Source organism: Pan paniscus, chromosome 2 (assembly GCF_029289425.2).
Source record: "Pan paniscus chromosome 2, NHGRI_mPanPan1-v2.0_pri, whole genome shotgun sequence".
Taxonomy (NCBI): Eukaryota; Metazoa; Chordata; class Mammalia; order Primates; family Hominidae; genus Pan; species Pan paniscus.
Genome location: NC_085926.1, coordinates 139,648,745 through 139,664,426, shown reverse-complemented (window position 1 = coordinate 139,664,426; position 15,682 = coordinate 139,648,745). Strand labels below are relative to the sequence as shown.

General features: G+C 39.3%; 1 protein-coding gene across 2 annotated transcripts; it reads right to left on the bottom strand.

Annotated features, from left to right (window-relative positions):
- Positions 1-7,244: 7,244 nt before the first annotated feature.
- On the bottom strand, positions 7,245-14,843 carry RNF7 (ring finger protein 7). Of its 2 annotated transcripts, none has more exons than XM_003826525.5 (3): positions 14,398-14,843; positions 9,358-9,405; positions 7,245-7,788 (listed from the first exon to the last, which is right to left on the bottom strand). In XM_003826525.5, exons 1-3 carry the CDS (start codon positions 14,570-14,572, stop codon positions 7,670-7,672), a joined length of 342 nt encoding a protein of 113 aa, XP_003826573.1. In that variant the 5' UTR covers positions 14,573-14,843; the 3' UTR covers positions 7,245-7,669. The 2 variants fall into 2 exon arrangements, with proteins under 2 accessions (XP_003826573.1, XP_008950169.1); XM_008951921.4 differs by having other exon boundaries at positions 14,405-14,731.
- Between the last annotated feature and the right edge of the window lie 839 nt (positions 14,844-15,682).

Genomic DNA, 15,682 nt, shown 5'->3' with positions numbered 1-15,682 from the left:
TCCTGGGATGGCAGATAGCTGCCTTCTCACTGTGTCCCTACATAGTTTTCTTGGGTACGTTCATGAAAAGAGAGATATCCCTCTCATCCTCTTCTTATAAAGCCACCAACTGCCTCAAAATATAATCACATTGGGGGTTAGGACTTTGACATCTGAATTTTGGGAAGACACAATTCGGTCCATGGCAGCAGGTTATGTAACCTCTTGGTGCCTACATTGCTTTACCTGTAGAAAGAGTTGATAATAATAAGGGTTTTTGCAAAGATTAAGTGAGTTAATATATATAAAGCTCTTAGAAAAGAGTTTGATGCATAATAAGGGCTATACAAGTTTGATTATTATCAATGGCCATATTTTAGCAAATTTCTAGTAGGGAATTCTAACTTCCCAAAAACATTATCAAAATGTATATAAGTTATTATTAATCAGGACTTCTCAACCTCACTGCTGATGACATTTTGGGGCCTGACAGTTCTTTGTTGTGGGGCTGTCCTATGCCTTGTGGACGTTTAGCAGGATCCCTGGCCTCTACCCACTAGATCCTGGTAGCACCTCCACTACGTTGTGGACATCCACAAATGTCTCCAGACATCGCCAAATGTCCTCTGTGAGGTAAAATCACCCCTGGTTGAGAACCAATGCTATACATCTATTAAAGACACAAAAGCAGCTACATGAATTTATAGCTTAAAATATTGTCATTTTGCAAACTTAAGAAATTCTTACAAAACCTAAAGAATGGGAAACTATGTCAACAATCCCTTTTTATAGTAAACACTGAGGTTTTTCATATAATTTGGAATCTTTGTATTTTTTTTCTCCAGGTCCAGTGAATTTGGCAGCTAAAGATTTAAAAACGTATACTTCTTTCCTTTTTGTTAAGGACAAGATGTAGTTAGTAAAGTAAGGCACATGTTCAACATCCTAGTTTTAAGATAATCTTTTGAAGGTATGCAGAAGGTCACTTAAAACAGATTTTGATATATCACTGAGGTGTCCATGATTCTGAAATTCTGAGAAAATAGAATGGATCATCGACATTGTGCTGTCCAATAGAATTTTCTTCACTGAAGGGAATATTCTGTTCTGTAATATCCAATATGGAAGCCACTATCCATATGTGACTACTGAGCCTTTGAAATGTGGCTAGTATAACCATGGGACTGAATTTTTAATTTCATTGTAATTAATTAAATTTTACATAGCTACATGTGGCTAGTAGCTATACTATTAGACAACACAGATCTATACACATAAAGAAATGATTATGTTATTTTCTTCCTTAATAGGGTCTTTTTGTCAGTGGGCAGACCCCCCATACCCCACACATACCACTTACTACATGTTGTTAAATACAATAGAAACAGATTTTTATAATCCATATGAGAAATGGTTCTTGTAGTCACATATGGTGTAATGCTGTAGTAGAATATGGTTTCTCTCTTCTACTTCTCTTAGAAGGTTCAACACTTTATACTTTACAATTCTGTTGTAAAGCTAATATTCCCTAACAGACGCTGTAGTCTCTGAAGAGAGAAGACTTATTTTTATTAAAATTCTTTGTCATTATGGTGAAGCCCCATATATAGCAGGCATGCAATAAACTTTTATTATAAATATATAATATTAAAAATGTATAATTTCTGTAAAAGTAGAAAAAGCAGAGCTAGAGTTAGTAGGGCAGAGGTTAATTTACAATGAAGGTATAAGAATGACTACTATAGAGTTTAAGTCCCAATAAATTTACATAGTTGGTAGGCATCTCCTTAGAGGCTCAGATAAAATGCAAATGGCATAGAACATTTCACCTGTGCTGAAATAGTTTAAAGAGTTTTTGAGCAAGATTTTCATCTGGGCAGTTTTTTTTTTCTTTTTGTTTTGTTTTGAGATGGAGTCTCACTGTGTTGCCCAGCCTGGAGTGCAGTAGCTATTCACAGGCATGGCCATCACACACTACAGCCTTAAACTCCTGGCCTCAAGCAATCCTCCTGCCTCAGCCTCCCAAATAGCTGAGACTGCAGGTGTGTGCCACTGCACTCCCTTGAGCAGTTTTCTCTAACTCTATTCCCTGCCCTGCTTGGTACACACACACTTCTTTGGGAACCACTGTGGGAGAACCTATTGTTGCTGACGGGAATGTGTTGGGGTAGTTAAAAAAAAAAAAAAAAAGGTTATAAACCACTCTCCTGAAAACTCATGCTGGCAATTTTTTTACAGGTTGTAGCTGCACACACACATCATAAGTCTTACAAGAAGTATCTCTGCAAACAATATTCCTTTCTTAAAGGCAATTCTATAATTAAGGCAAAGAGATTACCAGCATCAGTAGTGATCGATAATAATGGCTGACATTTGTTGAATGCTTACTGTGTCAAGCACTGTTCTTGCAGTTAAAATGCATTTATTTAATCTTCGTAACAACTCCATGAGGTAGATAACAATGTTATCCCATTTTAGTTGAGGAAACAGGCACAGAGAAGTTAAGGATTTTGTGCAAGATCACACAGCTAGTAAATGATAGAGCCAACATTTCAAGCTGGGCTGACTATGAAACTGTAGTCTTAATTCTATGCTATACTGCAGCTACACTCACCCAGGCAAAGTGCTTGCTTGTAACCAATACAGGAAAAGCAGATTCCGTTCCAACCACTGAATCAGATTTATCAAGTGTACAGATAAGAGGAAGCAGCAGGTTGATTGCAAAGCTTACTCCCATTCTGAAAGGCTATGAAAATGAAAATTGAGGGTTTTATTAATAGAAGTAATGGTTTATGCCATTACTTTTAATGGCAAAAAAACCGCAATTACTTTTGCACCAGCCTAATAGAAAAAGGTTAATTTTCTAAGCATATGAAGATTCCCAAAATCAACTAGGCAAAAAATTTATTTTTATATTCATATATTTTTTTTTTTTTTGAGACGGAGTCTTGCTCTGTCGCCCAGGCTGGAATGCAGTGGCATGATCTCGGCTCACTGCAAGATATTTCTACCAAGATGGAAAACCTAAAATTAAAATGAGACCTCACCAAAACCTTTTCTTAATATAAAATCTTGGCTGGGTATGGTGGCTCATGCCTGTAATCCCAGCACTTTAGGAGGCCGAGGCGGGAAAATCGCTTGAGGACTCAGGAGTTCAACTCCAGCCTGGGCAACACAGGGAAACCCCATCTCTACAAAAAAATAAAAAATTAGCTGGGTGTAGTAGTGTGCAACTGTGGTCCCAGCTACTCGGGATGCTGAGGTGGGAGGATTGCTTGAGACTGGGAAGTTCCTGCAGTGAGCTGTGATCATGCCATTGCACCCCAACTTTGGAGACAGAGAGAGACCCTGTCATAAAAAATATAAAATAAAAATTTAAAAATAAAATCTGAAAATAATGTTGACTGATTAGAAAAACATAACAGGCAAGTTATTGAGGCCTTACTACCATTATTCACAAAAACTCACAGTGCTACAAGTAATCTAATCACGTTCACAATTAACTTTTTCTTGTAAAATTTTTATTGAGAATAGGAGTGTTTTATTTCATAACTGAAAACATTATTTTTAAAGTAACACTTCCATTAAAAGTGCTTCTAAAAATGACTACAATGAAACAATAACAGTTGCACTTAACCATGTGCTAGATACTGTTCTAAATTTATATAGTTAGTCCTCAATCCCCCCAAAAAACTAAAGAAGTAAGTATTATTATTATTTGAGACAGGGTCTTGCTCTGTCACCCAGGATGGAGTACAGTGGTGTGATCACAGCTCACTGCAGCCTTGACCTCCTGGGCTTAAGCGATCCTCCCACCTCAGCCTTCTGAGTAGCTAGAATTACAGGTGCACACCACCACGTCCACTAATTTTGTTTTTATTTTCTGTAGAGACGAGGTCTCACTATGTTGCCCAGGCTGGTCTCAAACTCCTGGGCTCAAGCAATCCTCCTGCCTTGGCCTCCCAAAGTGCTGGGATTACAGGCATGAGCCACCACGCCCAGCCAAGAATTATTATATTGTTATTATTATCTACCTTGCACATGAAGAAATTGAGGTATGGAGAGGTGAAGTAACTTGCCTAAAATCACACAAATAAATGGTGGAGCTAGGATTCAAATCCAGGTATCCTGGCTGTACTGCCACTAAGTGAGAGTATTAAAATGCAAAGAAAATACTTTCCCTGTAAGACATATTTTGCTGAACAAAACCTAATGATGGCAGAAATGGAATGACTTAAAGATGGAAAACAGGAACTTCCATGCAAACATTTTTCAGTATTGTTATACTATTCAAATGTTCAATACAAAATAGATTAAAATTTAAAATATATTTGTACTTTAATTCTAATTTTCCTTATAGCCAAATCAGTAATATTTTATTCTTTAAATACTTTTTTAAAAAACAAGGGCTGGCCCAGTGTGATGGCTCACGCCTGTAATTCTAGCACTTTGGGAGGCTCAGGCAGGTGGATTACCTGAGGTCAGGAGTTCAAAACCAGCCTGACCAATAGGGTGAAACCCTGTCTCTACTAAATACAAAAAATTAGCTGGGCATGGTTGTGCATGCCTGTAATCCCAGCTACTCAGGAGGCTGAGGCAGGAGAATCTCTTGAACCCGGGAGGTGGAGGTTGCAGTGAGCCAAGATTGCGCCATTGCATTCCAGCCTGGGCAACAAGAGTGAAACTCTGTCTCGAAAAAACAATAAATACAAACGAGGGCTTACTAAACAATGAAATTTTCTCCTTTTCATTGCAGAGCATAAAACGTTCATTACTCCAAACTACCCCGTGGCAATAACTTTTATTTATTTATTTATTTTGGAGACAAGGTCTTGCCATGTTGCCCAGGTTGAAGTGTGGTGGCTATTTACAGGCATGATCTGTATACTGCAGCCTCAAACTTCTAGGCTCAAGCAATCCTCCCGCCTCAGCCTTCAGAGTAGCTGAGACTAGTGTGTGCACCACCATGCCTGGCTCCATGGCAATAACTTAAAAAGCAGCAAAGTGCTTCTTACAGTTACTTTCGTATTTCTTTTTTTTTTTTTTTGAGACAGAGTTTCACTCATTGCCCAGGCTGGAGTGCAGTGGTGCGATCTCGGCTCACTGCAATCTCTGCCTCCTGGGTTCAAGCGATTCTACTGCCTCAGCCTCCCGAGTAGCTGGGATTACAGGCACCTGCTACCACACCCGGCCAATTTTTGTTAGAGACAGGACTTCACCGTGTTGGCTAGGCTGGTCTCGAACACCTGACCTCAGGCAATCCGCCCACCTTGGCCTCCCAAAGTGCTTGGATTACAGCGTGAGCCAACGTGCCCGTCCATGTCCAAGCATTTCTATATTGAAATACAACTGAATTACAAGTTCTTTTTAGTTCTGTCATATAACAATTATATACATTTAAATTATATGTGTAGGAAATATATTTATGAATTTCACTTCATGACAGTAAAGGGGGACACAGTATTTTTATAAAAAAGGAAGCAATGGGACTGACAGAATTAAGATTTACTGATAGCGGTCAGCTGTAATAACACAATTTGCATAGATGGAAAATTAAATAGTGAAAGATAACTTATGTTTGTTTCTAATGCAAGAGTAAAATAAAATCAGCACATTTAATCAAATGGAAAGAAAAACCTGTTTGATGCTTAACTTTTGTGTTGGAACCCAAAATTGTCCCGGCATGTTCCCTCTGATGAGTATGTATTAAACTTTCAGATGGCTGTGCAGATGAGCTGTAATCATCGCAGGCTGAGCAGCATCAGCGCTGCTTTGTCACAGTGCCTCCTCTTCCCTCAGATGCTGGTGTGTAGCATAAACAGGGCTTTGTTAGGTGGCGGGACTGTGGTTTTGCTGTGTGGAAAATCAAATTGTTACCACCATCCTCCACATTTCATTTATATACTGTCACACTGCCTAAAGTAACCTGACATTCTACTGCTTTCCTCTTCAATGCAAAGCCATGTATCTGGTTCACATTTTAAGGATGCAACCTTTTAAAAAGGCCAAACAGAAAGTTACTAAAACAGTTCACTGCACAATGATAAACATTTAAATGGCCAAAGATATTTGTATAATTTTTTCAGTAGCTAGAAAGACAACTGTGAAAAAATATAAAGCAAAAATTTCCAGAGAAATGTGATCAATAAAAAGTAACCCATATAAAAGCATACATAATTTTAATTTTTCATTCTAATTGTTATCTTTTTAAACATTCTATGTATCCACATCCCTTAGATTGAAAAATTCAGAATGGCACACTGCATCTGCAGATGTGAAAAGTTAAGATTCTAAGGTTTTTTCTTAAATTTGTATCAGTAGCCTCTACTACAGAAGAATACAAAATGAACTTGTGGTCCATTATTTGTTACAAAATAACCTCCCCTCAGTGTGAATCAGTTTGATAAAGTTTAGTATTTTCTCGCACTGTTTCCAGGTAATAAACCTTAAATTTTATTATTGTCAAATGAAAGAGCAAATGAATATGAATTTTTTCAAATTAAATGAAAGTATTCACTTGACAAATTAAGTTTAAGGTTGCACATAAAATTATAATGACAATTCAAATAAGGTAAGCAGAATAAACCATTTATTAAAACACTGTGTGATAAACTTTTTGATCCAATGCTACACTGGTAAACATTTTCCCTCATTAACATGTTACCTAAAACACAGTTAAATTATATCATCTGGGCCGGGTGCAGTGGCCCACACCTGTAATCCCAGCACTTTGGGAGGCTGAGGCGGGCGAATCACCTGAGGTCAGGAGTTTGAGACCAGCCTGGCCAACATGGGGAAATCCCGTCTCTACTAAAAATACAAAAATTAGCCGGGTGTGGTGGCACACACCTGTAATCCCAGCTACTTGGGAGGCTGAGGCAGGAGAATCACTTGAACCCGGGAGGTGGAGGTTGCAGTGAGTTGACATCATGCCACTGCACTCCAGCCTGGGTGGCAGAGCAAGACTTCACCCCCACAAAAAAAAAAAAAAAAATTATATCATCTGACCAGAACTAGAAAATACTTCTGTCCTTTACCACTCAATGATTGAACAGTGAGGTGAGTGGAGATCTAGGTTTTCTTGATGAATCAATGATACAGAATAGTAACTTTAAAGGCAATCAAAATTCCATATGCCCAAAAGTTAAATTTTATTTACCCTGTTCACTGGCCCAAACTTAAAATCCTCATATCACATAAAGATTTCATGGACCGTTCCCTCTCCCTGCCAAAAATACATATTAGGAACAAATTAAGAGTAAGAGTTGGGTTTTAAACTGCACTTTATTTGTTACTGTAACATTCTTTTTTAACTGATCAACCATAAGCATGCAAAAAGTTCTCTGAAACTGCTTCCACTGCCTGTTGTATAGAAATGGGTAAATTATAAAGGTGATTCAATTTGGAGCTCTTTCCTTTTTTATAGCACTTCTAAGCTGTGTGCGCGACACACACCACAGAGGTAGGAAGGACCACCTTTAATAAATTATCTTCTTAATCGCAGAGAATTTCTGAAGATAAAACTGACAAAATGCTAAACCAAGGCTTTGATGAGTCCCAAAGGACCACAGATCCATCGGCTCCTATTTGAAGAATTCATCCCCTGTAGTGTTCTAGCCTTTGTAGGGCACTGGATTACAAGATCCACCAGGGCTCTGAACAACTGCGCTAAGAAGCCTTCTAACCACTCTCATTTGCCGATTCTTTGGACCACCCAGTCCTGCTGGCAGAGAGGGCAGCGATTGTTCTGTTTCACCCACAGGGACATGCAGCAGTTGTGGAAGGAATGATTACATTCTCCCCAGACCACTGAAAGAAAGAAAAAGAAGAGCTGACATTACATATTTCAATTTAAACACTGAACTCAAAATTATAGCTTATTTTATATTACAAATAATAATCTTGAAAAAAGATAGTTAATTGGCCAAAATAATGTTTTTCTATCTATAAAGAAACAGAAACTTAAATGTGTAAGTTACACAGAGACGTAAGTCACTATTTGAGAGCCTTTCCATCCCTGTTCTAGAATCTATGGGTGATGTGATGACCCCTAGTTCCTACACAGCTCCACATGCTGTCTTCTTGAAGTTAGATGAACGGACTTGAACCTTCCTTAGATCTGACCTTCTCAGTCATGCACTGACCTTAGAGATCTTCTGGGCTTTATTTTATGGAAAAATGTCCTTCTAATTTTTATTTACCAAGACAGAATGAGTTGTAAATGTTTTTAGTATGCAGTAGGCTATTATAAATAACATGCTTCTAAACATTCAGTTGTGCATCTGAGCTGAGCTGTTTTCTAGAAGTGATGAATTGTGTTAAGTCACCCATAAGCAGTGCAATTTCTCATGTGACGATGAAATTTTCAAAGTGGCTGGCTGGAGAGAGAGGTCTCTCTGTGATCAAAGAAAGTGGCCTGCCCCTCACAATTCCCAAATTAATACTTTTTAAACAAGCAGCATGAAAGAAAAACTTTAAAACAAGGGAAATCATCCACAATCTAGAATGCAATCTTGAATTTGGGATTCATCTGTCCCTTGCTTGATCAACTGAGCTATATGACAAGAGAAAAAGATTAAATGAAAGAAACAAGGCAGAAAAAAAGAAAAAAATGCCTATGAAAATTGGCTACAGGGGGTAGGAAGCAAGGGTGAAACATTCTAAGCGTTTCAGGAGGAAGAACTGGATCAAAACTGCAAGAATCAATATTAAGAAGTTCTATGTACACCATGTATTTGTGTTCTATGTACACCATGCAAACACAAAATACAAAGCCAATCTTTTATTCTAAGAAAATCTATAAACATGTTTATATAGCAATCTAGACTTGATCACCTCAAGAACTAGGGCATAAAAATCTTTGAACTGCCTAAAATATTTAGCCTACGACAACTTTTGTAGTCTAAGACTCTAAAGAAAATTTGATACACAAACCACATTCCAAAAATATACTTGAGACTTAGAATTTTTCTACTCTGGTTTTAAAGTTAAATACTGTATTATAAGAGTATTGAAAAGTGAAATGCCTTATTAGAACCCAAAGTGACCTATAACAGCCAAAATTCAAATAATGTTTTGACAAATTTCTGATTTTATAATTTTCTTAATAGAAAATATTTAATTTTTGATTACCAAAATGTTTATTATGACCATGTCTGGAATATATAACCAATTCTTCTTAATTATGGCAATAAAAGGATTTGCAGGTTCATTCCATTAAACTCTTTTGAGAACCAACATATTTTATATTAACAATGGATCACTGCTTTACAGTTTATTTTTGTGTATTGATAAAGTCAATCTTAATTTCAAATTCAAACATCCCTACTGAGAGAAAACCTTCAGTTGAAAAAGCCAGAGAACAAAATTACAACATACCAACACAGTCCTCTTGTTTGTTTTCAGCTTGACATCTAAGACAGGCATCTAAAAGTAAACAAATAGCAATTCTCATTCTGATGCTCAGAATGCAATTTTTAAAAACCAGACGCTTCAAAGTCAAAAGCCCTAAGGGTTAGAGATGGCAATAAAGACTCATACTATTAATTTCTCATCTGAACATAACTACTTAAAGAGGAATAAAGTACAAGGCATTCTACTAATTATAACCAGGAGCAATTTCACAAGGGTTAACAAATCCTCTATTTTTATAAGCTCTGATGAAAAGATGTCCTGACGGTGCCAATAGAGAAAACTACTAGAGAAAAATATGCCATACTCCACTATATTCAAAGTTACCATACGCTTACTGGGCATGCTCATGGACAGTTTATTTTCAAGACACCCTTTAAATAAACCATATATATATGTTAGCATTTGTTTATACATACATCAAGAAACACTAGGATACCCAAGGAACCAATAATAAAGTTTACTGGCAGGGTTTGGAATGGGAAGGAGAGTTTTCACTCCTCTTCCAGGTAATATACATACCTTCCTCAATTTCTGAACTATATGAATATATAACTTACAAAAAATTAAATTAAAAAATTGCTTCTTTCATAAACAAGTTTTTTAAAGTCATCCATACTTACTGACACAGAAGCTTTCCTTTAGCAACTCCTAAGAAGCAACTTTTTACTTTCTACCCTAAGACACTTGAGAGTTCCTCTAAAATAAACTGCTTTGTATGCTTCCAATAGGTTGCTACTGACGGTCATCCAGACAAGGCTGGTGAGAAGCCAGTGAGACAGAGGGGAAAGCGAGGGCTGTGGAGCCAGATCTACGGTCAAATCCCATTTCACTGGCATTTATTAGGTTCAGGGCCTCGGACCAATTATGAACTCCAATTCCCTCATCTGTAAAAAAGGGACAATACTGTGAGGTATTTATATATTAAGTGGGGATGATACAAACTGGCGAGAATTTTACAGATAAAATAAGTAAATACTAGATATCCCTAAACACTAAGGTTTTTTCTTTGTAAGAAAATGCTCGCTTGTAATCCCAGCACTTTGGGAGGCTGAGGTGGGCGGATCACGAGGTCAGGAGATGGAGACCATCCTGGCTAACATGGTGAAACCCCGTCTCTACTAAAAATACAAAAAATTAGCCGGGCGTGGTGGCGGGCGCCTGTAGTCCCAGCTACTCGGGAGGCTGAGGCAGGAGAATGGCGTGAACCCAGGAGGGAGAGCTTGCAGTGAGCCGAGATAGCGCCACCGCACTCCAGCCTGGGCGAAAGAGCGAGACTCCGTCTCAAAAAAAAAAAAAAGAAAATGCTTGAGAGCTAAATGATGAGAACACATGGCCACATAGCAGGGAACAACACACACTGGGGCCTTTTGGAGGGTGGAAGGTGGAGAGGATCAGGAAAAATAACTAATGGGTACTAGGCTTAATACCTGGGTGATGAAATAATCTGTGCAACAAACCCTTGTGACACAAGTTTATCTATGTAACAACCCTGTACTTGTAGCCCTGAACCTAAAAGTTTTTTTTTTAAAAAAAAGAAAGAAAATACAGATAAGTCTGAGCCCAAAGTATTTACCCAACAATGGTAAAGTATTTTAATAAATTACTTTATTACTGGTTTCTTGGGTATCCTTCTAGAATTTCTTGATGTATATATAAACAAATACTAACATTATATGTATGGGTTATTTAAAAGGGTGCCTTGAAAATAAACTGCCCATGAGCATGCCCAGTGAGCTTATAGTAACTTCTAATATAGTGGAGTAGGTGTAAATACTAAAAATGAGATCCTAAAGGCTGTACTAGAAGTTTTCAAAATTCAATCTGGAATACTATCAGCTTAATGAAAAAAGTAATATAGAATATTTTAGGGAGCAAAAATGGACTCGTTCACTAGCTGGAAGAGGAGTCAGAGTTGGGTAAAAGGAAGTTTGAACCAACAGAAAATAGTTTTTAACATAAATAGGAGAAAAATAATTCTGTAAAAATAGAAACACGGTTAAGTTGAAGCCTGCTTCTCTTCTTACACTGGATTCTGCTCAGGCATTTGTTTGCTCCTCTCCACATGCTCTTACCCTTAAAAAAACACCACTGCCCTAGTCTCTTCAGTGTGGATTAAAAACAACCACTGCCTCCTGAGGTTTTCTTCAATCCCACAATTACTATCTCCTCTGTGCAAGGAGTTATGCACTGGGGACACCAAAATGACCAAGGCTGGGTCTCAAGGGGCTCAGGAGCAAATGGGGACGTAGACAAACACCTAAATATCATGAGGGTTGTGATATAACAGTGAAGACATCCTGCCTGAATCTGGCGCTAGTTCTGTGCAATCACAGAATTTTAATATTAAGGTTGGTGATCCCAACTGCCTCTTTACAAATTAGGAAAATAAGGCTCCAAAAAGTTATGTGAAATATCCAAGGTGATACAGTCATGAAGGGTTACTCTGGCTATTATAACTGGCTGTACTAGCAAACCTATTCCCCTTTTCATCAGCACTTGCTCACTGTGTAATCATCACTCCTTTCTGAATGAAGGGAGGAGAGTGGAAACGAAGAGAGTGTTATCCATATCAGAATGGGCTGACAGGCAAGTCTTGGGAGCAGAAAGTATAATAAATCACAAGTGTGTGAGACAAATTCCAAATACTAAGGAAAGGGAACTAAGTGGGTTCTTGTTGCTGAATCTAGGAATCTCTAAATTACACTTATAGCTCTGATGTAGATTATCAAAACTGACCCAAATCTACACAAATTCCTAAAGTTTCAGATAAAAGATAAAAAATTGCTTTAATGATCTTCCTAGAATCTAAAACAGCACATTTCTAAGGAGTACAATAACACCTTTTAGAACGATGCTAGGGTAAGGACTAGGAAGTCTGGAAAAAAAATTTCCTTCTGCTGTCACCTGACCTCTAAGTGGGTTTTAACACCTCATAAACAAAATACAAAGGTCTAGCCTAGAATAATTTCCTGAACCCAAAGTACAGCTGTTGTAAATATGCAAGACTGATCCTGTAGTAGCAGAATACTTGCTATAATTAGAAAGTTTATGATGAAATGTGTCATTTATAGTCTATACTTTGACCTACATTAAAATCTCTCAGTAAAGTTTATTTGTTGCAAAGTTTCAATCATTATTTCAGGTTATACATTTCCACTTACTCTTTAAATGTTTTTCCTTTGGGGAGGAAATAGCTTTTTGGGAGACAAGTCTTTTGAAAATACCCTTTGGGAACATTATTTTTAAACTGGAAAGGAACTAAGTGAAAGCTTAGTTTCCTTTAAACTAAAGGAAATTTATTTAGGAGATAAAATGTTTAGCGAAACTTGTCTTTAAAAAAAAAAAAAAAAAAGAGTCTCCTGGATCAGTTAAAAATGCTTCCCAAATTAGAAATTATGATTCCTAAGTGGGGGTAGGGGCAGCTGTATTGCTGGCAAATAAACTAGATACTTTTAAAGCCTCATATGTTTTGTTTGTTTGTTGCTGAGACAGGGTCTCATTCTGTCACCCAAGCTGGAGTATAGTGGCAGTGGCAGTGGCAGGAACAAGGCTCACTGTAGCCTCGACCTCCTGGGCTCAAGGGATCCTCCCACCTCAGCCTCCAGAGTAGCTGGAGGCCACCATGCCTGGTCAGCTTTTTATTTTAATTTTTAATTGTACATACAGGGTCTTGCGATGTTGCCTAGGCTGGTCTCAAACTCCTGGGCTCAAGTGATCCATGTAAAATAAGTGGGTCATGTCTAATATCAAGGTCTTTCAAAAGAGAAAGATAAAAATATCTGAATCCAATTGTTGTAAATCCTCTTTGAAACAAGCCCTTAGGAATAAAAGACAAAAGAGCATAAACTGCGAAATCTCTTGATTCTGGTATGTTTAAAGTCTCACCCCCCTTAAGGTGAGCAATTCTCTGTATGTTCTCCAATTCTCTCATTTTTCAAGACAAGTCACAGTTTTCAAACGATAGAAATGTCCGTTTTCTTTAACTACCCTCAATAAAGAACTCCACTGAAGAGGCTCTCATAGTAATTTTAAATGCCCTATCTGAAAATACAACTTGCATTTAAATAGCACCTGCTTTTCAAAGTGGTCTGAGTTCTTAGAACCATATAAAATATAACAAGATTAAGCTGTTCTGAAAAGTTTCACTTGATCTAATATTTTAACTCAAAATATCACAGAAAGAAGACATATTTGTAAGAGGGTTCTCCACAAAGGCATGACTCAGAGCAGCACAGTATCTTCTCCAGGAAATGGCATCCAATATGGAGAGGGGGGTGTGATGGAGGTGAAGTTTTACGTTTCTGAAAAAAGGGCTTACAATTCTTCAGCTTCCATGAAACTTAGATATTCTTGAACCACACTGTCCCCTTCAAGCCACGCTAGTGCTATCTGAACCGTCTTAGATCAATCCAGATTTAAAAGCCATTCGAAGAGCGGCGGTAAGCTAATCCGGAAATGCAATGGCTATGAACACTTTCCTGCGTCCCTCGAGGAGAACTAAGGGTGTCGTTTTGTGGAAGATGACTCTGGAGCATCACTTTGGTGGTGACCAAGACTATTAAAGTTCACTGCTGAATCACGGCCTTTACCCTGACCACCTTGTGATGAGCTTTTAGAGCTGGGGCTGGGGCTGGACACACAAACCGAAGTGTTTCCTGCTAGTTCCCAACAATCACCCGGTTTTACTTTCTTGGTCACACCCATCACTACCTGAAATTACCTCGTTTAACTCCGTTTATTGCCCGTCTCTCTCCCTAGAACACCAACCACCCGGCGCCGGGCGCCTGTTGCACAACCCCGCAGCCCCAGGCGGCGGCCGCAGCCCTCAGGAGTCGCAGCAGGAGCGTGGCTCCGCGTTCCTCCGGCGCCGGGGCAGGGCGACCTCCACCCACTCTCCCAGGCAGGGCACTTTCCGAGGCTTCTGACGGACGCCCGTCCCTTCCCAACCCCAAGGTCGGCTCCCGGAGGCCGCAGCGCGGCCCTGGCCTCGCGTGCAGCGCTTACCCATCACCTGGACCCTGCAGATGGCGCACGTATCGCACTCCACGTCCCAGCTCCACATGGCCACCGCGTTCCACTTCTTGAGGGAGAACATCTTGTCGCCTCCCGACTTGGAGCCTGAGCTCCCGGAGTGAGAGGCCAGGGCGCAGGTTTCCTCTCCGTCTTCCACGTCGGCCATGGCGGCGCCGCGGAGCCGACGGCGGAGACGTTGGCTTGGGGAAGGCGGAAGGCTAGGGCGGCTCTCTGGAGCCGCCCGACGGGCCACAGCGCCGCCCGCAGGCCGCCTGCAGGCCGCCAGCCACCGTGGTGCCTAGACCCCGGCCGCCCACGATTGGCTGGCGCGGCCCAGTGTCGTCACCTGACGCCAGCGCCGGGGGGGCGGGCAGGCCCCGCCCTCGCCGTCCTAGGGCAACTGAGAGGGCTCGGGCCCTTTTGGGGCGACGCCGCTGAATCTGCCTGCTGCGCTGCGGGGTGTTACGTCTGAGCAGGCGCACAGATTGTGCAGGAATATGTGTCCTGCTTTACGGCTTCATTAAAGCTACTGCTCTCAGAAATTATCTTGTTAATTTATTCGTTTGTCTCTTCCCTCCCAAATGTAAAACTCTATCAGAGCAGGAAACATGTTGTTACGACCACATTATCCTCGGTATCTGCAAAATGCCCGGCCACAGGAGGCGCAATTATTTGTTGAGTGAATTAATGATCTTAAAGATCTAGAAATCTGGTTCAGTGATTCTCAAAACTTTTTGGTCTCAGGACTCCTTTTCACTTAAAAATTATTAGGACCTTAAAGAACTTTTATTTATGTAGGAAATGTATAAATACATATATGTATATATATATATACACACACATTATGTATGAATATATATACACATATACAATGAATATATGTATATTCATATATATAATGAATATATATTCATACATTTCCTGTATATGTATACACACATATATAGAGATTAATGTTTGCTTTTGAAGAAATTAAAACATTTTAAAATGTATTCATTAAAAATCACAGTAATAACCTCATTACAGGTTATCATTAGAGGGATGACTTCACATACCATGTAGTTGCTAGAAACTCCGGTGTACACTCGTAGAATGAGAGTGAAAAGAGAGAAATAGCTCTAAATATTGTTAGGCAACTAGTTTGCCCTCTTTTGACCCCTAAAAGAGGTCAGGATCCCAGGAGTCCCGGTGTGTGGCGACACAACCCACACTTATTTTTCAGGCCCCGCTCCCTCAGCTGCACAGTTTCCATTCCTTCTGCTCAGTACATTTGAGC